General features: G+C 40.7%; 1 protein-coding gene across 3 annotated transcripts in view; it reads right to left on the reverse strand.

Annotated features, from left to right (window-relative positions):
- Positions 1-25,238, reverse strand: part of LOC110529277 (receptor-type tyrosine-protein phosphatase epsilon) — a 51,688-nt gene that overhangs the window by 17,119 nt on the left and 9,331 nt on the right. The window contains exons 2-5 of one of the 3 annotated variants that reach the window (XM_021611396.2): positions 9,077-9,371; positions 1,059-1,130; positions 782-875; positions 254-318 (exon numbers count right to left, since the gene is read on the reverse strand). In XM_021611396.2, coding sequence (XP_021467071.2) covers positions 254-318; positions 782-875; positions 1,059-1,125 — 226 coding nt within the window. In that variant the 5' untranslated portion in view covers positions 1,126-1,130; positions 9,077-9,371. Of the gene's footprint in view, positions 1-253; positions 319-434; positions 545-781; positions 876-1,058; positions 1,131-9,076; positions 9,372-25,238 lie in introns of those variants that run through there. The other 2 variants (XM_021611404.2, XM_021611412.2) reach the window with 2 other exon arrangements.

Raw genomic sequence — 25,238 nt, forward strand, 5'->3', positions numbered from 1 at the left:
TCTTGACAGCTCTCAATACCAGCATACGCCAACGGTAGGATATCTCTACAGAATAGACTTGACTTTCTGTTTGGATTGTGATGACTTATCTAGAGCACAGATTCAATCCGTATGGAATTTCAAAAAGGACTACTGTACACACACAACCTAAGACTTGCATCACATTCCACAACACATACTCAATGGTTCAAATGCAATATTGTATACGTAAGATGTACGTGGCAATGTGCAACATAATGAAGTCGAGACATACCTTGATCTTCCAAGAAGCCATTTGGAGTCTTCTGAGAGATAAGAGCCTTCCTGTGGTTTCTAAACCTAACCAGAGGGTGAGAGAGAGAACAGAAAAAGGAAACGAAACAAAAACGTTATCTGACCATAACCCCAGAAAAAGAATATTTCAGCTCAACAAGTCAGTAGAAATAGAAACCCACCATCTGAACTGAAAGCTGTTCTTTCTCATGAGAAGCAGATTGTTAACTCCTCTCTCAGTGGTGAGGATACAGAGTGAGGGAATGGGTGAGAGCATGGTCTGATATGACCCAGCTAGCCATTTGTTGTCTATTTAACTGGTAGAGCAGCTGTTGGAGCACACACACACACACACACACACACACACACACACACACACACACACACACACACACCACACACACACACACACTAACACACACACTAACACACACCCACACACACTAACACACACACAGAGAGTGGGGGTAGGCTGGGCTGATAAGAGCACGGTGGGGGTGGGGTGAAGCCATCCAGTGTTGTTTGTTACCTTAGGAAGTATACAATCAGGAGAATGATGATGATGAGAAGAAGAGAGATCAGCGTAGGGGGAAGGACATGGGCACCCTGGGAGGTGGGGTTTTCTGGGAAACAAAGATACACACATTATTTTGTATACTACATATACAACAAGTATTGTCAATATTCACATGTAACCATTTTAATAGATAATTGAGCTATTGGTCTACCAGTTGTTTAAAGTTATGATCAAGTTAATTAATGCTGATCGTTCTGTTTAATTCACTATTCGTGCGGGAGTTAGTTACCTGAAGTCTGGTTCACTTGAGAGGAGTTATTCAAGGTTATTGTAGTTGCAATCAGAAACAACACCATTGTGACTGTGGAGATAAACAGAACATGAGTGAATACATAACACTGTAAGAAAATGCAGAAGCTGTGATGCTTCATTAATTCCGCTAGAGGGCGTCCACGATACAAGCAAATCCCTGCCTGGTGATGACAGTGCTGTCTGCGAAAATAAGGGGATGATGTCAGGCCCTCTGACCGTATGATTGTGTAACTCCTTGTATCCTATCCATTTCTTGTCCTGTCCTGTCCATATGCACTTAGCAGTATGGTGCATCACCTCAGATCTCACAACCCTAAAATACACATATCATGGTAACAGGAAGCACTATCTCATAGACGGCAGAAATCAGATCCCTTGTAGTCCTAGACAGACTGGAGAAGAGCTAAACAAGCTCAAGGGATGTGAATCTCACACTGCAGTCTCACACACAGAGAAATAGCAATGAGAAGTGCTTGGATAGGGGGAGTGAGAAACAGTGGAACATTTCCAGAACGATCCATCTGAAGGAAGAGGAATGAGGAAACTCCTGGTCCCATTGAGTAGCACTATGTAGCGTGAAGCAATTCTCTATTTCATCACTATTACCTGCATTGCATCTCTATCACAAACTATGCATTTCTACCTCTGTAGGCTTTTTCTTGCTGGCAGTCTGTCTATAATTCCCTCACTCCTGGGCAAATGTATATATAATAATGCAATGTATTATATACGAGAACAGTTATTGCCCAGTGTTTTATCCATGCGCAGACTTGAGAGCATCACTTTATATTACATGTCTCCTTAGCCTTAGAAAAAGCTGTTTGGCATAGACATCATCATTCATACTTCAAATCTAGTAGCTTCACTAGAAGTGGATCATCCTGAAAGGCCTTATTCATGACTTTTTGGAAACACATATGTCTCTCTCAATCTCACCCCCCCTCCCCACACACACACACATATGTTCAAAGCCAAGGGGCATGTACTGCATATGTGCCACTCTGTGCTGAAGGTGCCCAATCTCTCCCCAGTGTTAACAAGCTGACAGTGTCAACACCTGCTCCCTGCAGAACTCCACTGGGCAAAAACACATTCACTCACAGCGTTGGCATTCCACCATACTGGGCTACACACAACATTAACCATGAAGGCATCAATGATTCTGCCATTCCTATACAGCCTAGGCACTAGCACACGGTTTAGGCACATTTAGGCTTCCTTCCCGCACTGCAGTCTTTGTGTGCCAGAGTGCATGTTTGATTGAATTCTGCCCTGTAATGAAACAGGTTTGGGCTATGGCAGGATAACTGGGAAAGAAGGAGGGCAAAGCTACATCATTTAAATCCTTCAACTCAGCAGTCCTTCTCAGTGCTATCAAAAGTATGTTAAGAGTTGGACCCAGAACTACAATGTAATTATTATTGCTGATTATAAAAGCTCCCAAACTCAACGAGACTGCCTCAATGGTATTTAGCATGCTGCAGTAGCAATTCTCAAGCATTGCTTACCATAATCAAAAATGCATTTACCTAAACAAGGATTTCTCCATGCAGGTAATGTTATTAATACATAATGTAATTCATTAAATATTATTAGATGTATATATCTACAACAATGCATCAAAAACAAAAGGGGAAAGTTGCAAAACTCAATATCATAAAGTAACTCAATAAATGAGTGGTATTTATAAGAAAGACGCAGGATGTGAAAAATGGATGAAAGGCGCATGCAAAAAAGGACCAACTCGGTCTCACCTCAACTCTTACACGCAAACCTGAGCATGGCGGACCCTGAGAAAAATAGCATGCTCATACAAATGTATCCTTCCCTACAGAAGACTTGTAACCTTTTAATTGATGTTGTATTATTAATTGAAGCAGAGATGTGCAGTTAAAAGTATGCATTCCATTCCAACTGGATACGTATTGTACAGGAGCTTTCAGATTAGAGAGCTTTTTCCTTCATGTCCATTAGAGCCCATGAACAAGAAGGGTGATTCCACGCCAGGAAGACCCACATTGTTTTGGGTGATCTCAGATTGTTCTGGCAATTGTGGTATCAGAATCAGATGTTTTATTTACATAATAATGCTTACGTGAGATATTTGTCATTAGGATGTCTTATTTTGGATAATACTGTTGGCAGTTTGCAGTTATCCCTTCTCTGCTAGGGCTTAGTCACTTGGGGCCCAGAGAGGGGAGAGGTCAGGATTGTTTTCATATGTCAATGTATCTGTTAAACCATGTGATGCTATGAAGAATATCAGAAGGGGAGGAGGACAGAATGGAGGCTTGTCTTCTTATGGGAATGTGTCTGTAACCATTGCATGTCCCCTCTGAGGTTGTATGTCCCCTCTGGCCTAAGAGGCTCACTGTCTTTTATGATCTTGTCCAGGAGTGGGTGTATTTGAGATGGGAGTATCTAGAATTGACAATTGATATATGCCATTGGATGAGGTAATGGTTTGGTACTATGTTGTACCAATAACTTATTTTAGGAGACCAAACTGAACGATAATTTATCGCTAATGCTATCTGGCTATGGGATACTCCTCTTTCAAGTAAGAGGTTATTTGTTATTTGTGAACTGTTCCTGAGATCTGTGTTTCGTCATGTGAGTTGAGATGGGTGTGTCTTGGCTATAAATGATACTAAGAACTGTTTTGTAAGCACTCTCAGAGAATTAATTTATAGACACTGACTTGATCTGAGAGTCACAGGGCTATGGTGAAGCTCATATATTATTAAAGATGGACTTTATAATATACTCTGACTTGTGTGTGGTTTGCTCTCTCAATGTTTAGCAATACAGGAAATTACAATGACACAATTCTCATATAGAAACTGCATTGGGAGGAATGATGCTTGACATGCTTTTTACATTTGTATCACAAACCAATTCAGAGATAATCATGATGAAAGTGGCCATTTTAGGCCCTTTTTAAACCTATACACATGCCTCCTGATCTGTTAACCGTACATGATACAGACAACATCATTGCGTCATTATACTCTGTATACTGTGCTCTAAAATATGGAGTATGTCTGGATTCTGAAATACAATTTTATTACATTAATTTATTCAAAATAAAACATTGTATAGACATAGTTTTAAACAATATACTCTACAAGGACATTACATTTCCAGAGTGGTTACACTGCTAATTTTGCAGTTATGATGAGTTATAGAGCACCACCAAGACAGCGAATGGGAAAATAGATTCAAAGGGTACTTACTCCCTCTGCTTGTGATTGGTTAATGACCTATAATGTTCATTTCTATGTAGAAAAGGTATAAAACACATATACATATATATAATATATGGTCGCCCACGAGATCCTCCCAGTCAGGGCCGTTATGCACTCCAGGGGCATGGCGAGGATATCCGCGTGCCCCCGACCAGGCTGAGGCCAAGAGGAGTCAGTGAGGCACTTGCTCTGGGAGTGCAGAGCCGCCAGGGAGTTGTGGAAGAAAGCAGGCCCCCTGATCTCCCCGTGTCTGCCAGCAGGGGAGGACCTAACGTCCCAGCTCATGCTGTATGGGGTGGGCCGAAGGCCTATTCCATAAAAGGCCTTCACAAAGCTCTGGCGCACCCTAACGTGTCTGAAGGAAGCACTGTGGTCCTCCCGCAACCTGCTCGTAGCGAAATGAGTAGAGACCACCCCCCAGGCAGTGTCCATGGTAGCCACGGAAGCCCTGGGGTGCTACAGAAGAAAGGGGGCCTCGACCCCAAGCAAAGGGTCCTCCACAACACCCACAGCGCTGCTGACAGCGCTGCGGCACCTAGGGCGTTACGCCTAGGGGAGAGATCTCCTCTGGGCCCTGAAGGACAGGATGGTAATTGATTCGGAAGTGCATGAGGAGGCGAGTTTGATAACCACCACCCCACCCCCGCTCCTGTAGAGGACAGCTTTTTAACAGTGTGACTTTTTTTAAACATGTTTTCATGTCTTAAAAATGCTTTACTTTTGTTAAATAGTTTGTACACATTTCAAATGGCTTTCATAGATTTGAGGTTTTTACAAAGAAAAGTACTTTTATTCATGGTTGTTTCTATTGTCTTTAACATGTACTTTTTTAAGAAACTTAAATGTAATATTCAAATGCTGTGTTTTATGCTTTTATTCAGTTTTTAGGTGTATAAAATGATGTGCAAAAAATATATATGAGCCGTTTTTAAAGGAAATGTAATAATACAACTTTTCCAAAATACATGTATTTGACATATTATTCGATATTATTTGGATCCTGGATGCTGATTGGACGAGCAGCATTCCAAGCCAAGCTGTATTTGCAACACAGTCCTGCTAACAGTTCCATCTGAATTATCACTGCACCTCCATAACAATATAATCTAGTTCATGTTGCTGTTGGAATAACCTCTCAACTTGCACATTAAAGCTGCAATATGTCACTTTTTGGATGATGACCAAATTCACATAGATGTGCGCTATTTCTATACTTCCCGTTCTTAAGTTTTGTTTTTGCCTCTTTTACTTTGGGTTTTGTACACCAGCTTCAAACAGCTGAAAATACTATATTTTTGGTTATGGAAAATATATATTCACATCAGTTTAGATGGTACAATGATTATCTACACTATACTTGCTTGTTTTGTCACAAACTGAAATTTTAGCAATTTTAGCAACCAGGAAATGGTGGAGCGATTTCTGCATAGTGCATCTTTAATTCCCTTTGCTTCTAGTCTACCATTTGGTTTGTATAAACGGGGGTTAAAATAAGCCTTGCTGTCTGCCTGTTCGACCTCAGAAACAATGTTTCACTTTTTAAATGCAATCTCTCCTTTACTTAACTTTTTCTGAGCCTGGCGAAATCACGCATCAATGTCATTATTATGGATATGTCCAAGTAAATACGGCTAGTTTACTGTCATTCTAGGTGCAATGTTTGACATGACTGTGCTAGCTGAAGTTGGCTAGCTTGAAAATGACAAGAACGTTAGTCAGCCTGAATAGTCAGCCTGCATACCCTCCCAAGCAGACACGCAACGGCTCTCACGGAACTGGACTATCTGCAAACTTGAAACCACATATTCCGAGGCTGCATTTATTGTAGCTGGGGACTTTAATAAAGGACATCTGAGAAAAACACTTATTCTGAGGAAATCTGAGGAACATAACTTATTCTGATATTTCTACTACAGTACATTGTATTGTATTTACACTGTTTAAGCACCGCATAATTACTCTAATATATCTACTGCTGTACATAGTTTATCTTGTGTACATTTCCCCAGTATATATATGAATAGATTGCATTTTTTGATACTGCTACAGTGTTATTTGGGTTGTTCTTTGGATTTGTCCTGCCTTTCTTGCTTTTTTGCCTTCCTTTTTTGTACTTCTGTTTACATTTGAGCTGTTTGCCATTTGACTGCATTGTTAGGAGCTAGTAACATAAGCAGTTCGCTGCACCGCTATGACACCTGCTAAACTGTGTACGCGACCAATACACTTATTTGATTTGATTCGATTTGCATTGCAACATAACCAAAAAAAAACTGACAACCAGATTTTTGTCCCGACTACTTCGGGTAGAAGAATGAAATTGTATGAATTAACTCATCCAAATAACGGTTCTACTGAAAATATGCAAATCATTGTTGTTTTAATATGTTGGTAAACAGTTTTATAAAAGCAACAAGGCATGCAAGTCAGTGATATATAATTAATACAGTAGGGTAAATGGATTGACTGGCCTGATGCAAACAACACCATTTACCTGTGACTCTATTCATTACTTAGCACTACCTCTTGTGCCTTATTCTTTAATATATATATTTTTTAGATTTGGATTATTTTCAACATTTTCTACATAGAAATGTACATTAGGTCATTAACCAATCACATTCAGCAAATCACCAGCAGAGGGTGTAAAGACCCTTTGAATAAATTTTTCCCATTCACTGTGTTGGTGGTGCTCATAAAATGTAGCATAACTGCAAAATTAGCAGTGCATCCACTCTGGAAATGTGATGTACTTTTAGTGTGTATTGTTTTGATGTTGAATAAATTAATGTGAAAAATTGTATTTCAGAATCCAGACATACTCCATATTTTAGCGCACACTATATGGAGTTTAATGACACAATGATGTTGTCTGTATCATGTACGGTTCAAAGATCATAGGGTCTTACAGGAGGCGTGTGTATAGGTTTAAAATGGCCACTTTCATCATGATTTTCTCAAAAATGGTTTGCGATACAAATATAAAAGCATATCAAACATGCTTCCTCTCATGTTTCTAAGTGATCATTTCCAGAACAATCTGAGATACCCAAAAATATTTTCGGGCCTTCCTGACATGGAATCGCCCAGAACATTTGTTCCTATTTTAATCACATTTCATCTCATTCGTTCTGGACGGACAATGACTGGTTTATTTCACTTGATTCACCACTAAGCTGTGCAAAAATTGTTTATGTAAATTTGTACTGTGGCCAAATGTACAGTATGTGCTTCAAATGATGTGAAAGTAACTGTTTAAATGTGATGAATCCACTCTAATCTATTTTGACCTTCAGAAATACTGACGGTTATAGGTGGGTAAATATTAATCCCAGCCATAACCCTGAGTGGAAAATCCTATTTTTCATCATTACTTTACTCCAGGAAGCCCTGAAAAGCTATTGCACATCTGCACACACACACACACACACACACACACACACACACACACACACACACAGGATTGCATGGATAACTGAACGGCGCATTCATCTGACAAACAGGATGCATTGAATTCTGAATTGCACATTACTGTGACCACAATATCCACCCTGACATGAAGTGGCTATAGGTATAATATGGTTTACGGCCTGACATGAATCCAAATGAACCCAGCTGAAGAGCACATAGTGATGAGTGAACCTTAGATTAAAAACATCATGATTTTTAAATTATTAAAACATATTTTTACAGGTTCCAATGTCAGAGGACAATGGATACTGTACTCACAGGCATATAAATATGTTCTGTGTATGTTCTTTACCAATGGACATGGTGATACAAGCATACAGGGATTGCAACATTTGATCCAAGCATAAAAAAGGCACCCAAAATATAGCAATCCATTTACTGCCCTTGAAATCTTTCCTTATCTCCAATTTCAAAGAGATTCCATCAGACAGGCTAGACTAGTGTACCCTTTGTCTTAGGAAACAAAGAGAAAACATTCATCTTTATGTGACATCCCAACCCACATCCATTGAAGTTCAGGTTTCTTCATGAATCAATAAAACCTAAAAGCAGCATCTTTGCTTCAGGGATTAAAGATGGATGACACACAAAATGTTAGTTTTTTTTTTACAAGGAGAGAGAGAACAAAGACAGTGGAGAGCAACCACAGAAGCATGGCTGTCTGCTAGAGCAGACACTGGACCTGGAGAACAAATACATGTCAGTGGAGCGAGTAAAAAGAAGAGGGGAGGATGAGAGGAGAGATGAGAGGCTTCAGAAGCTATGTATTAGCAGCTATAATGAGAAACTTCCCTATTAGACAAACAGCAACAGTACTAAAGCGAAGGGAGGCTTCACTGGCAAGTAGCAGGCCATGCTACTGATAAAAATCTGGATCACCAGATCATAACTCAATGAAATCCATTGTTGTAAGAACGGTTCTATTTCTGTTGTTGTGGTATAAAGGAGGGTTGAATATTTGTCTGTTCAGAAGCATGATACTGTAGCCTCTCGGTTATGGGCTTTGTTTTCAGCCAAAATGCGCTAAGCATCCATACATACAAGTCATCACAGCATAATATGCATTAATATTGAAGCTGTGACAATCTTATTTTTGTAATCTCCTATACATCACTAATCATTATGTCGGGAGCATGGTCAGGGTCAACAAAGTCAATTCAGGAATTGAATTGAAATCCTAATTGAAAACAAGGGTCCCTTTACATTAAAATAATGAATTTAGATTGATGTCCTAAATGGCCTGAGTTGAAATGAAATCGACTCAGGGGTTACTCACAGTTTAAAAGCAGAGCTGACCAGATTCAGTAGGAGTTAATCCAATAGTCCATAGCAGCCAGAAGGTCTGGTTCTCTTCCTGACTGGCCCCTTGGGATTCAGTACCCACAACCCAGTCCACATTCACATTGTCTCGGGAGGTACAGGGTCTGGTGGGAGAGTAGTCGATGTGATCAGGACACACTATTCCTGTAAGCTATGGTCCAGTAGCTGGGTTTCAGGGGACTTCAGGGTTTTAGGTCATGCCACAGAGTAAAGTAGGCTCGAGTTCAGTGACCTACATAAATGCATACCACCTGAAGAAAGACAAGACAAGAAAAAACGGTTAGATCCCAGTTAATACCATGGTTGCTGCTATAGAAAGCTCTATAAGAAAGCTCTATAACTTCCTCACCATGGTGACACCCCCAGAAATAGTACATTCAAAGTAGCTTTCAAAAGACCAGGAAATTAAATTAATAAAGTCATGACCTGGACTCCACTCTGTTTACTTGTTAGTCATAGGGATTTTTCTCCAGTTCATTGTTTGGGCCTGACAGAGGAAAAGTCTAAGGGATTAACAAACTAATGAAGCTACTTCCTGTGTACAGAAGGAGTGGGAGTCTGTCTACTTGAGTGAACTGTACCGTAGAGAGAGAGAGATTGTACTATTCTAGACTTTGTGGGTAAGAGAGAAGGGAGGGTGGTAAAGCGAGAGAAAGAGAGAAGTGGTGTAGTGTTCACACGTGTGTTTGTATGTTTCTGTGTGTGTTTCTGTGTGTGTGTTATTCTGTTTCTTTGTCTGGACTGTGACAAACCACTTTAATCTAGCCCCCACAGCATGGCAAAGCAATACATGTCAATTTCAAGAGCTATTAATTGTTAAGCATACCAATCTAATCCCACCCACGGACAGAAATTCAGAGGAAAAGTGTGAGGAATATACAATCCGTTATGTTAACTCTCAAAAATAGAGACAATAAATACTCACAAAAAATATACACAATAGCCAAGACTAACACCTTTACAATACTGTGATTGGCATGGCATAGACAAAACATATCCAATTCTATACATATTTGGAATTGGCAGTGTTTCATTCCAATGTGGTCTAAAGAGCTAAGTATTGCTACACATTGTAGCATTTTGGAATCTGAGTGCCAAAAGCAAAGCCTTGACTGTGACGTTACTCTATGGCTCTAGCCATGTATGAAGGAGAGAACATGGCTCTGAGTGCCCACATACTCCCTCTCTCCCAACACAGGGTTCCTCTACCCACAGGTGGAGACACAAAACCAGATTGTTTAGTGACCGGCCACTGAGTCAGAGCAAAGGTGAACCAGTGATCCCAGTTGGAGAAGCCCACTCATACAGAGCCATGATGGGTGAATGGGGCCTCTAGGAACAAGGGTGGGACTGGGGTTGCAAAGCTACCGGTTGTTTACCAAAGCTACCGGAATATTCAGTAACTTTGATAATTCACATGGACTTGATGGCAATCTTTTGTAATTTATATTTGAATCCTTTAAAAAATATATGTATTCATATTTTGGTCACATTATTTACATCTGTGTCCATCTTGTCCATGAATAGGTAGATCATAGAGAACATCATGAATTGTAACTACTGCCACCAGTGCAGCCACAAAACATTTGCAACAAAGATATATTAACATAGTAAAATAAAAATAGCTTTTAGAAATACAGTGTACAGGTATTTCTGATATATGGACATGTGGCTTTTCTTGTTGAAAATAATCTTAAATTAAATCAAATATATTCAGGGCTTTAATTTTTTATTGCATTCTCCTTTCCAGACATTAGTACTCGGAGGATTGGCCTCCGTCATCCTTATTTCCTTCCGAGTCACTTTCAAGTGTATCTTTTGTCCCTTTCAAGTGTACGTATATTCTTCTGAGTCACTTTCATCTTGTGTTGTGACATCTGTTATTGGCTCAAACAGTTTCAGATTGGAACAAAATGCCACCATTTGCTGGACCCTTTCGTTGGTCAGCCTATTGGACACCAAGAAAAGATGCGTACAACACATAGAACACCAATAAATACACAAATACAGTGACAATAAAACCAGCACATCATCAATTCATTATAAAAACAAAAATTCCCTTGGTGTGAGCAATCCCAAAGAGTGACCAATTGCGCTCTGATGCAGCAGATACTACATCTGGTCTATACTACATCTGCAGTATAATTGAGGCAATAGAGGACAAGGCTTCAAAGCTGCAGAGTACATTCCACCAGCTTGACGCAGAGATGTGTTCAGCGGAATTCCAAAACCCATCATCTTTCCACAAGCCATCTTACGTCCTGAATATGGCCAAACTCCCCAGAACCTTTCCCTCATCCAGCTGAAGGTGGTGTGCCATGGCTGAAGTCATGTCATATGCTGACATGATCTGCTCCGCAGATAGGATTGGAGGCTTTTTGTATTCAGCAAAAAAGCAGCTGCATGGATGAGCTTGGTGCAGAAGTCTTGCCTTTTGTTAATCATTTCCAAAACTGCCTCTTCTTCTGCTTCATCCAGCAAAGACATTGTCAGTGCAGCACCAATCTGCTCACGCAGATCTGTGAAGAGCCATTAAACATCTGATAAGACTGCCCCATCTCCCTCCAGCTGGTTAATGGCAGACGCAATTGGGGTGAGTATGGTCAGGTTGTTGTCAATGTGCTCCCAAAACACATATTCAAGGAATGTCTTCTTGATGGTAGAATTAATTTCTATGGACTCTGAGATGGCCATATCTTGCAGGGACACTTTCCCTACTAGAAGGCTTGTGCACATTATTACAGAGGAGCCCCATCTGGTTTTGCAGGGCAGTTTGAGAGAGGTGTTTTTCTGGTTTTCACACTGTTTTTCTCTAAACATTGCTGAGGCCATCCATTTCCCTTTGACATATTCCACTACCTTGTAGGCTTTATTGTACAGGGTCTGCATGGTTTCCAGGCCCATGATGTCTCCCAGGAGAAGATTGAGACCATGTGCTGCACAGCAAATTGGAGTGACGTGAGGGAAGGCTTCTTCGACTTGTCTCCAAGCTGCTTTCATATTTACCACATTGTCTGTAACTACGGCAAAACATACTTATCAGCTCATCTGCAAAGAATTTGCTTATGTGTTTGTTGATTTTTGTGCCAATGCTTTTGTAAAACACTGGCTGGGGAGTGCAGAAAATGTCATCGATAATACCTTCCCCACATACATTGGAGCATCTATCACAGCAACACATTCGGCCTTGTCAATAGTGACCTTTTCTTGCACTGACATGTTCTGACTGCAACAAGTTGGTTGACAAAGCATGCCTGGTTGGAGGGGAGTATGCAGGACTTAGAATGTTCAAGAATCTTTTCCAGTGAACGTTGATTGTAAGCATGAGAAGGGAGCATGTGGCATAGACGGCTCAAGCCAGTCATTCATCTGCTTTCTGCTTGTTTTTTCATTTTTATATTTAACCTTTATTTAACTAGGCAAGTCAGTTAAGAACAAATTCTTATTTACAATGTCGCCCTAGATCTGCCAAACACGGACAACACTGCAGCAATTGTGCGCCAACCCATGGGACTCCAAATCACGCCCGGTTGTGATACAGCCTGGATTCGAACAACGGTGTCTGTAGTGACGTCTCAATCACTGAGATACAGTGCCTAAGACCGCTGCGCCACTCGGGAGCCCTATCCAAACCATGGGTAGTTGCTGCTGACTCAGAAGTTGATGATGCTGTGCTGAGAGTTGAAGGTTAAGTAGAGGGTTGTAGTGACTTCTCTTTAAAGCTTCCTGGGCCCTTTTTACAGTTGTTCAAATTAAACTGCAACTTTGTATCATTTTTGTATCAGTAATTGCACATTAACTGATACCCTCCATCTTCATTAACTTATTTTAAATGCCTCCACATGAAACGGCTTCCGTGTTCTTAACCACTGGTGTTCAGAATGGTGTTCATTGACTACAGCTCATCATTCAACACCATATTGCCCACAAAGCTTATCACTAAGCTAAGGACCCTGGGACCCTCTGCAACTGGATCCTGGACTTCCTGACGGGCCACCTCCAGATAGTGAGGGTAGACAACAACTCATCTGCCACGCTGAACCTCAACACAGGGGCACCTCAGGGGTGCGTGCTTAGTCCCCTCCTGTACTCCCGGTTGAACCCATGACTGCATGGCCAAGCACGACTACAACACCATCACTAAGTTTGCCGACGACACAACAGTGGTAGGCCTGATCACCGACAATGATGAGACAGCTTATAGTGAGGTCAGAGACCTGGCAGTGTGGTACCAGGACAACAACCTCTCCCTCAAAGTGATCAAGACAAAGGAGATCATTGCGGACTACAGTAAACGGCGGGCCGAGCATGCCCCCATTCTCATCGACGGGGCTGTAGTGGAGCAGGTTGAGAGCTTCAAGTTCCTTGATGTCCACATCACCAACAAATTATCATGGTCCAAACACACCAAGACAGTCATGAAGAGGGCATGACAATGCCTATTCCCCCTCAGGAGACTGAAAAGATTTGGCATGGGTCCTCAGATCCTCAAAACGTTCTACAGTTGCACCATCGAGGGCACCACTGGTTTGGCAACTGCTCTCGGCATCTGACCGCAAGGCGCTAAAGAGGGTAGTGCATACAGCCCAGTACATCTTTGGGGCCAAGCTTCCTGCCATCCAGGACCTCTATAGTAGGCGGTGTCAGAGGAAGGCCTTAAAAATTGACAAAGACTCCAGCCACCCTAGTCATAGACGGTTCTTTCTGCTACTGCACAGCAAGTGGTACCGGAGCACCAAGTCTAGGTCCAAAAGGCTTCGTAACAGTTTCTACCCCCAAGCTATAAGACTGCTGAACAGCTAATCAATTGTACAAGGATCTCTGTACTTTTCTCCGTTCATCTCTGCCTTGATCCTGACTAGTGTCCCAGTCCCTGCCACTGAAAACCACCCCCACAGCATGCCACCACCATGCTTCACCGTGCCAGGTTTCCTCCAGATGTGACGCTTGGTTTCATCAGACCAGAGAATCTTGTTTCTCATGGTCTGAGAGTCTTTAGGTGCATGTTGGCAAACTCCAAGTGGGCTTTCATAAGCCTTTTACTGAGGAGTGGCTTCCGTCTGGCCACTCTACCATAAAGGACTGATTGATGGAGTGCTGCAGAGATGGTTGTCCTTCTGGAAGGTTATCCTGTCTCCACAGAATAACTCTAGAGCACTGTCAGACTGACCATCAGGTTCTTGGTCATCTCCCAAGCTCTAGGAAGTCTTGGTGGTTCCAAATTTATATTTAAGAATTATGGAGGCCACAATGTTCTTGGGGACCTTCAATGTTGCAGACATTTTTTTAGTACCCTTCCCCAGATCTGTGCCTTGGCAGAATCCTGTCTAACAGCTCTACGGACAATTCCTTTGACCTCATGGCTTGGTTTTTGTTCTGACATGCACTGTCAAATGTGGAACCTTATATAGACAGGTGTGTGCCTTTCCAACTCATGTCCAATCAATTGAATTTACCACAGGTAGACTCCAATCAAGTTGTAAAAACATCTCAAGGATGATCAATGGAAACAGGATGCACCTGAGCTCAATTTCGAGTCTCATAGCAAAGGGTCTGAATACTTATGTAAATAAGGTATTTCAGTTTTTATTTTGAAAAATGTGCAAACATTTTTGAAAATGTGTTTTTGCTTTGTCATTATGGGGTATTGTGTGTAGATTGCTGAAGATTTGAATGTATTTAATCCATTTTAGAATAATGCTGTAACGTAACAAAATGTGGAAAAAGTCAAGGGGTCTGAATACTTTCCGATTTCACTATATTTAGCTACACAACATAAGACAGCTGTTAACATTCTTCAGTGTATAAAAACATAAAACTTACTTTAGATTCTTAAAATGGTTTTAAGTGGATTGACCCTGGCTGAATGTTTCTGAATGAATCTTTGTACACTGACTAATCGCAGAACAAAAATATATAAACTAATACATCTACTAATAATTTTTTGTGCTGAAGTATACATTTTCTAATTGAAGCAGTGTGGATTAAGTCCATATCTTAATCTGACCAGTTTACTGCTGAGACTACAACATACATGTCTGAAATAAAGCAACATTACTAAAAATCACAATGAGGTCCTAGTATATGTCCTAAGGATTTAAATATACACATTACAACATTGTGTCTATTGTGCATGTCTGTTTCTATACCATGACAAAGGATGTTTCCAACAATTAATGAAATACTCTGGATAGCCAAAGCATACATAATCTCCCTGGACCCCCCACAGAAAAAGATGGGTGTGATTTTACTTTCTGTGATTTGAGGTTTTGTAATGGCAACATAATTACATAAAAAGGATTGCCCCATGACAAATAAGTGAGTTTTCCAAACAAGTACAACAGCACTGAAAGTCACAAATATAGGAATTACTGACACACTCCATACAAGACTGTGAAAAACTAAATTGTAGATGAACAATAACAAGCAAGGAAAAACACGATAAAAGCTGAGCAGACAGAGGTCATTTTACTTAATCAAAGGAGTTCCAGTCTGCTGGGGAAGAATTCATCCAAGTATACAGCTAACATTAGCTTCGTGTACAGATATTATTTGTATCTAATTTTGTTACAATGTTATTTGCATTGCTAGTTAAAGCCTACTGTTAGCAAGCTAGCTAATGTTAGTTGCTTGGTATCCAACACCAGCTAATGTTAAAAATCGTATTTCATTTTGTCAGAAATGAATTTGCATTGCTATTTAAAGCCTACTGTTAGCTAGCTGGTTGGTTAACTTTACCTGCAGATTAATACTGTGTGATTTATAACAATCCGAATGACACCCTCATTAAAATCCCAATTGAACAGGAAAAGAGGTATGCTTAGATAACCTATGCAGAAAAATATAAATATATATATTTTTTACATAGAATTAGGCATAATGATTGTGGCTCTAGATTGCAGGAAAATGCTGTTTCAGGTGTTTGAAAATTAAAAAATCTCCAAACACCCTCCCTCCATCCTCACGTACTTTGTGCCACCTCTAAAATAATTGAGTGCGGCAAGTGCCACTGATTGTTGGTTAGCCTCTTTGCTCCGAGAGATCTCTACAGATATATGTGTAACGTTATACATGTCTCCCGTAGCTAAGAGGCTAGCTGCTGGCGAGCTTTCTTGACTTGAACATACATTTTTGCCAACACATGGCTGATTATGATTAACCAGCTAAACAGCTGCTCTAAGTGAAAATGTGTTTGGGGTTAACAGTCTAGCTAATAGGCTATGTTAGAGTTACACTTCCTCTTCCAATTATAATGTGGTGAGTTCAAAATAATGAAAAACTATCTACCAAATCAATTAATTTTAAAATGTTCATTACTCCTTGAAATTATCAATCACCTGATGACAAGACATGTGAAAAAATATGTTTTGCTAACGTATGATGGGGGTCCCTAGGTCGCCGGTTTGCAAGGGAGGGAGTCCCTGGGCAGGAAAACGTTGAAGACCCCTGAGATAGCGAATGTTAGCTATATTAGCATAGACATGACATCAGTCAAAACACCTGAAAACAAGACATGGTATCATGAACAAGATTAAAACTAGCCGAAACAAACCATCTACGATTCCTCACATGGCAGCTTATTGTCATTGTTGCTAGCTATCTGGCCCGATCTTGCCATTCAAAAATCACAACACACGGCCTTCTGCCCCATTGAAGCGTGCACATCGTTTTGCCATGTCCTTAGTCTGTTTTGCCCTGTAGTCACGGCAACTTTGGAAGCGTTTGTTAAGGCCTCTAGAAGTGCAAGTGATATTAAAGACCAAATATTCATGTGTATACACAGTGCCTTCAGAAAGTATTCACACCTCTTGACTTTTTCAACATTTTGTTGTTACAGCCTGAATTTAAATTGGATTAAATTTAGATTTTTTTTTGTCACTGGCCTACACACAATAACACATAATGTCAAAGTGGAATGCTGTTCTTCTAAATATTTACAAATTGATTAAAAATGAAAAGCTGAAATGTCTTGAGTCAATGAGTTTTCAACTCCTTTGTTATTAGTTTTTGACCAAATGAACAGTTACTGCAGTTTTGCTTGGTAGGGCAGTATTGTCCTGCTGAAAGGTGAATTCATCTCCCAAGTGTCTGGTGGGAAGCAGACTGAACCAGGTCTTCCTCTAGGATTGTGCCTGTCCTTAGCTCAATTCCGTTTGTTTTTTTTTATCCTGAAAAACTCCCCATGTCCTTAACGTTTACAAGCATATGCATACCATGATGTAGCCACCACTATGCTTGATATGGAGAGTGGTACTCAGTAATGTGTTGCATTGGACACAGCATATAGGACAAAAAGTGAATTGCTTTGCCACATTTTTTGCAGTATTACTTTAGGGCCTTGCTTCTAACAGGATGCATGTTTTGCAATATTTGTATACTGTACAGGCTTCCTTCTTTTCACTCTGTCAATTAGGTTAATATTACACTGCTCAAAAAAATAAAGGGAACACTAAAATAACACATCCTAGATCTGAATGAATGAAATATTCTTATTAAATACTTTTTTCTTTACCTAGTTGAATGTAATGACAACAAAATCACACAAAAATTATCAATGGAAATTAAATTTGTCAACCCATGGAGGTCTGGATTTGGAGTCACACTCAAAATGAACGTGGAAAACCACACTACAGGCTGATCCAACTTTGACGTAATGTCCTTAAAACAAGTCAAAATGAGGCTCAGTAGTGTGTGTGGCCTCCACGAGCCAGTATGACCTCCCTACAACGCCTGGGCATGCTCCGGATGAGGTGGCGGATGGTCTCCTGAGGGATCTCCTCCCAGACCTGGACTAAAGCATCCGCCAACTCCTAGACAGTCTGTGGTGCAACGTGGCGTTGGTGGATGGAGCGACACATGATGTCCCAGATGTGCTCAATTGGATTCAGGTCTGGGGAACGGGCGGGCCAGTCCATAGCATCAATGCCTTTCTCTTGCAGGAACTGCTGACACACTCCAGCCACATGAGGTCTAGCATTGTCTTGCATTAGGAGGAACCCAGGGCCAACCGCACCAGCATATGGTCTCACAATGCGTCTGAGGATCTCATCTCGGTACCTAATGGCAGTCAGGCTACCTCTGGTGAGCACATGGAGGGCTGTGCGGCCCCCCAAAGAAATGCCACCCCACACCATGACTGACCCACTGCCAAACCGGTCATATTGGAGGATGTTGCAGGCAGCAGAACGTTCTTCACGGCATCTCCAGACTCTGTCACGTCTGTCACATGTGCTCAGTGTGAACCTGCTTTCATCTGTGAAGAGCACAGGGCGCCAGTGGCGAATTTGCCAATCTTGGTGTTCTCTGGCAAATGCCAAACATCCTGCACGGTGTTGGGCTGTAGTAAGCACAACCCCCACCTGTGGACGTCGGTTCCTCATACCACCCTCATGGAGTCTGTTTCTGACCGTTTGAGCAGACACGTGCACATTTGTGGCCTGCTGGGGGTCATTTTGCAGGGCTCTGGCAGTGCTCCTCCTGCTCCTCCTTGCACAAAGGCGGAGGTAGCGGTCCTGCTACTGGGTTGTTGCCCTCCTACGGCCTCCTCCACGTCTCCTGTACTGGCCTGTCTCCTGGTAGCGCCTCCATGCTCTGGAAACCTTCTTGCCACAGCTCGCATTGATGTGCCATCCTGGATGAGCTGCACTACCTGAGCCACTTGTGTGGGTTGTAGACTCCGTCTCATGCTACCACTAGAGTGAAAGTGACCAAAACATCAGCCAGGAAGCATAGGAACTGAGAAGTGGTCTGTGGTCACCACCTGCAGAACCACTCCTTTATTGGGGGTGTCTTGCTAATTGCCTATAATTTCCACCTGTTGTCTATTCCATTTGCACAACAACATGTGCAATTTATTGTCAATCAGTGTTGCTTCCTAAGTGGACATTTTGATTTCACAGTGTTTTTGACTTGGAGTTACATTGTGTTGTTTAAGTGTTTCCTTTATTTTTTTGAGTGGTGTATATTATAATTACAATGTTGTGCAATGTAACAGCAATATTTAGACTTAGGGTTGCCACCCATTCGTTAAAATACGGGACGGTTCTGTATTTCACTGAAAGAATAAACATTTCGTTTTCGAAATGATAGTTTCCGGATTAGACCATATTAATGACCAAAGGCTCGTATTTCTGTGTGTTTCTTATATTATAATTAAGTCTATGATTTGATATTTGATAGAGCAGACTGACTGAGCGGTGGTAGGCAGCAGCAGGCTCGTAAGCATTCATTGAAACAGCACTTTACTGTGTTTGCCAGCAGCTCTTAGCAATGCTTGAAGCACAGCTCTGTTTATGACTTCAAGCCTATCAACTCCCGAGATTAGGCTGGCAATACTAAAGTGCCTATAAGAACATCCAATAGTCAAAGGTTTATGAAATAGAAATGGTATAGAGAGAAATAGTCAACGCATCATAATTCCTTTATAAATTCCTATAATAATGACAACCTAAAACTGGGAATATTGAAGACTCATGTTAAAAGAAACCACCAGCTTTCATATGTTCTCATGTTCTGAGCAAGGAACTTAAAAGTTTTACTTTCTTCTCCAACACTGTGTTTTTGCATTATTTAAACCAAATTGAACATGTTTCATTATTTAGTTGAGACTACATTTATTTTATTTATGTATTATATTAAGTTAAAATAAAAGTGTTCATTCAGTATTGTTGTAATTGTCATTATTACAAATATATATTCAAACAGTCGTCCAATTAATCAGTATCGGCTTTTTTTGGCCGTCCAATAATCAATATCAGTATCAGTCGATCTCTACCCTGTATATTTCCTCGCTATTGTTATTTTACTGCTGCTCTTTAATTAGTTGTAACTTTTCTTTCAATTTTTTTTGTAGCCATTTTTCTGAAAACTGCAATGTTGGTTAAGGGCTTGTAAGTAAGCATTTCACTGTAAGGTCTACTACACCTGTTGTATTCAGCGCATGTGACAAATACAATTTGATTTGATTTGCTATTTTACTCATGGTCCAAACCTCAATGACAAGATAAGAACTGTGATATTGATTGATGCGTGTATATAATTGCATCCTGTTAAATGATAGTGAAGATTGACAGCAAAAATGGCATAGCAGTTACCAAGCAGAATTTGTGACATGCAAATAAACAAGTTACACAGTAATTTACTATAAAATACAGGTTCAGATTCTCCTCATCCCAGTACATGTATGAGGAGAATCTGAACCTGTATTTTCCAGTAAATGACTGGTGTCTAACATTCCTAATCATAACATAAGCTACTAACATCTGTAGTTGTGGTCTGCCGTTTCGAGAAAGATACTGAACACGGATGTGTGGAGAAGTTTGTGGAGTTTTTGCAAAGTGGATGTGTGCATTTGAAATGCTAACAGGATACATATTTATCATCACAGATATTGCACATCATGTCATGAATGAATGTGATTGAGTTAGAGTGTGGATGGAAGAGCAAACCTCAACCACTGACTCCAGAGATCCCACCCTCGAGTTTCAGCGGACCAAAAATGACACTTCTAGGCCACAGCCAAGGCGGGACCAGGAACCGGAAAACATGATCATTAGCATAACAACTGAACAAATCATCCTACAATGTGGGTTCCAACTTTAACAGAAATGCATGGTAACTAGTGTCATAATCATAAAACACACTTTACAGTTTCAGTCTCTAATGTTCCAAGTTAGCTTCTCACAGTTGGGTTTCATGACTGCTAAACAGCTCTTTGTGTTATGATGCAGACGGGCTCATTAAAGTGAATAAACATTTTCTTCTCTCACCCCGTCATTTACTCACTGAAACCACTGGCATCCCCTATTAATGAACATCCTCTCCACTGAGTCAGATCAGCACACATCAAGTTGTTGAACGATATCTGATGTAAAACACACATGAAATCACGACTTGACGGTGGTCATCCTGTTGATGACCTTGCCCCTCACTGTGATGCTGCTACTAACTGTTTATTACAGTAATGCTATGGCAAGGTCCATTTATTATACCAGAGGATATAGGGTTGGTATCACCAACACATCCCAGTCCCACAAGCCATATAAGGAACATAGGCAAATCCATTCCCACACAATGCATCATTATGACAACAAGGAAACTTTGTTGTGTGATCCTTTGGCAAGTCAACCTCCTCCCACGGCTTATACTACAGGGACAGTGCAAGGCCAGGCGTACCTCATCATCTTGGTTTGCTCCAGGGTGACTAATGCATTGTAAAATGCACATTGAGGTTGATACTTCAACGTGTCATGTTTTCACTCCCCCATAAACAGATGTAGCCTATGCACATGCATACAAGTGTATACAAGGTTTCTCTCCCTCTTCTTTTCTCTCACGCCAACAGGCCTCCTATTGACAGGAGCATCTTATTTCAATGACGCAAGGCAGACTAAATCAAATGCATAACATTCTAGAGCCTCTTAACTTTATCCTCCCAATTGCAATTACCAGCCGCTCAAAACCAGATTTAAAGTAGCAATAAGCTCAGATACACCCCCTATGTCAGCTTTAGTAGAACACATACCAGGGTGGTTTGCAAGCGTCACTCAATATGATTGGTCTGCAATATTTGCCAAATCGCTTACTACCAGGGGTTGAAAAATAAACAGTGTGGATTGTATCAGCACCTTTGGGTATACAGGGCAGTTAAAAATAAAAAAGGTCCATTTTCTTTGAGAATTAATCAATTTTGATATAAGCGAGTGTCATGACGTTGGCCTGGGGTTAGGTTTATGACAGTCATAAATACCTCTCCCCCCTTTTTCCTCTCTCTACCCTACTGAGGTTACATTTGAAAACCCCTTTGTTAACATAGAGATTCTGGGAACATCAGAAGGTGGGGGTGGGGAAATGAACTATATTCTGGTAATCAGACCAATTGAACATATGCGGTGGAACTTAATGAATATGATGTCAGTTCGGTTGTTCTCTGAGACATTCTCATCAATGACAGTATGACATAAACTCTACAGTGGAATGTCTGCACATTGTAGTTATCGGAGTCACATGGAATTATTGTTCAATTTAAATGTTTGAATATAACATTATTGGTGAGGATATGAAATGTAATTTTAGCTTCCAAATGAGAGATTTGGGTTTTCATAAGGTTTGGGTTTTCACTGCTCAATCAGTGAAGAGACATGGGTTCTAAAACTTTTCAGACACACCCTTCTCGATCCACTATATAAAGTTTTGACGAAAGTTTTAACCTCCTGTTCCAAGTACGTGAGGTCTGCAGCCTCTGCGTTAAAAGGACTAACATGTCAACTACAGAACTAAGCCAACCTCAGTGTGAGCTTTTGTTGTGAATGGTATGAACTTTGAACTCTTATTCACTACAGAAGTGATTCCTCCTAGCCGTTGAGTTAGCCACAGCAGCTGCAAACGCGGGCTAGGAAAGAACAGACAGAGTATTCTGTCTACCACACAATGATGTTACTACAACGTATCCAATTGACCACCAGAGACATTCTTCAAAGGACAAAGGACTCGGTTTGGCAACACGGCCTTCCATCTACCACCAACCTACCGAGGCGCAGCTCAGAGTAAATATTTATTGCATTTTCCTTTTCCAAATGGGCAATAATTTAGAATGCATAAGATACTGTATTTACAATAGCACAGCTTCTCCCTTTGTCCCTCAGTCTTTCCGCTCTTTCACTCAAACCCAGCCCCTTTTCTTTTCTTTCATATGACTTAATCCGTCATAGCCAAAGACATGACACGAGCCATCTTAACACTTCCTGCCAATACTATGCAACTCAATCTTTGCAAAGATTTGAATGACTGAAACACAAAACCCTTCTGCATACTCTCAAATATGAATAATGACAGATGGATGAGGTAGCCTCTGTTTATTTTCTGCCATTTGCAAACACAGTGATGTCAACATGGTTCTCAGTGTCCTCCCTAGTGTTATTGTCTGTAAATCTGATAACACTGACAACATATCATGGAATGTTAAACAGTATACCACTTTGTGACATCGGCTGATGTAAAAAGGGCTTTATAAATACATTAGATTGATTGATTGAGTTTACAGCCAATTCACATTTCAGATTAGCATGGAAAATGGCTTGTTTGACCTCTCTCTGGACTCATTCTACTTAGAGATGGCCAATTCATCGATATCCACTTCCTCTCATCTAATCTCTCCCTGTCATCCTCCCCTACCATACCTTTTTCATCCATCCAACCCTAATGCTCTATTGTCCAGTCTCATGCCTGATGGGACTGTAAAGGTAGCAGGAAGAGATTTTATAGCTGTAATATAATTGCACATCTATGGCAACCATCAAATTATTTCTCAGACAGACTGCAATCTGAATTTTTTCAGCAATGTCAGAGCATGGAAGTGGATCTTGAAATTCATATAACAACTCTGTGCAACCATGGGCGTGTTCTGTATGTGTTTCGGTGTATGAACAAACTGTAGTAAACAACGAGTATCTCACGATAAGAGCAACAAGGGATTCATTCAACTACACATGTATTTAACAAATTCTGTGTTGTCAAATTGGTGCCGATAAAGAAAATGAGATGAAGACAGGAAGCCCCCTTTTAAAACATTTGACATACTCATGCATAGTTGTAGCTGATGGCTCAGCCTTAATGTGGTCACTGGTTAGTTGAGTCAAAAAGAGGAAGTGTATACAGTGCCTTCAGAAAGTATTAATATTGATTTATGGCACATTTTGTTGTGTTACAAAAAAATAAATAACGTTCACCGGGTAAAAAAATGTAATAGTCCCCCCTCAATAACACACGTTACTGTCAAGTTGAACACAAAAATATACAGTGCCTTGCGAAAGTATTCGGCCCCCTTGAACTTTGCGACCTTTTGCCACATTTCAGGCTTCAAACATAAAAATATAAAACTATTTTTTTGTGAAGAATCAACAACAAGTGGGACACAATCATGAAGTGGAACGACATTTATTGGATATTTCAAACTTTTTTAACAAATCAAAAACTGAAAAATTGGGCGTGCAAAATTATTCAGCCCCCTTAAGTTAATACTTTGTAGCGCCACCTTTTGCTGCGATTACAGCTGTAAGTCGCTTGGGGTATGTTTTGCACATGTTTTGCACAAAACTATCAGTTTTGCACATCGAGAGACTGAATTTTTTTCCCATTCCTCCTTGCAAAACAGCTTGAGCTCAGTGAGGTTGGATGGAGAGCATTTGTGAACAGCAGTTTTCAGTTCTTTCCACAGATTCTCGATTGGATTCAGGTCTGGACTTTGACTTGGCCATTCTAACACCTGGATATGTTTATTTTTGAACCATTCCATTGTAGATTTTGCTTTATGTTTTGGATCATTGTCTTGTTGGAAGACAAATCTCCGTCCCAGTCTCAGGTCTTTTGCAGACTCCATCAGGTTTTCTTCCAGAATGGTCCTGTATTTGGCTCCATCCATCTTCCCATCAATTTTAACCATCTTCCCTGTCCCTGCTGAAGAAAAGCAGGCCCAAACTATGATGCTGCCACCACCATGTTTGACAGTGGGGATGGTGATGGGCTGTGTTGCTTTTACGCCAAACATAACGTTTTGCATTGTTGCCAAAAAGTTCAATTTTGGTTTCATCTGACCAGAGCACCTTCTTCCACATGTTTGGTGTGTCTCCCAGGTGGCTTGTGGCAAACTTTAAACGACACTTTTTATGGATATCTTTAAGAAATGGCTTTCTTCTTGCCACTCTTCCATAAAGGCCAGATTTGTGCAATATACGACTGATTGTTGTCCTATAGACAGAGTCTCCCACCTCAGCTGTAGATCTCTGCAGTTCATCCAGAGTGATCATGGGCCTCTTGGCTGCATCTCTGATCAGTCTTCTCCTTGTATGAGCTGAAAGTTTAGAGGGACGGCCAGGTCTTGGTAGATTTGCAGTGGTCTGATACTCCTTCAATATCAATATTATCGCTTGCACAGTGCTCCTTGGGATGTTTAAAGCTTGGGAAATCTTTTTGTATCCAAATACGGCTTTAAACTTCTTCACAACAGTATCTCGGACCTGCCTGGTGTGTTCCTTGTTCTTCATGATGCTCTCTGCGTTTTTAACGGACCTCTGAGACTATCACAGTGCAGGTGCATTTATACGGAGACTTGATTACACACA

This window comes from Oncorhynchus mykiss, chromosome 1, assembly GCF_013265735.2.
Source record: "Oncorhynchus mykiss isolate Arlee chromosome 1, USDA_OmykA_1.1, whole genome shotgun sequence".
Taxonomy (NCBI): domain Eukaryota; kingdom Metazoa; phylum Chordata; class Actinopteri; order Salmoniformes; family Salmonidae; genus Oncorhynchus; species Oncorhynchus mykiss.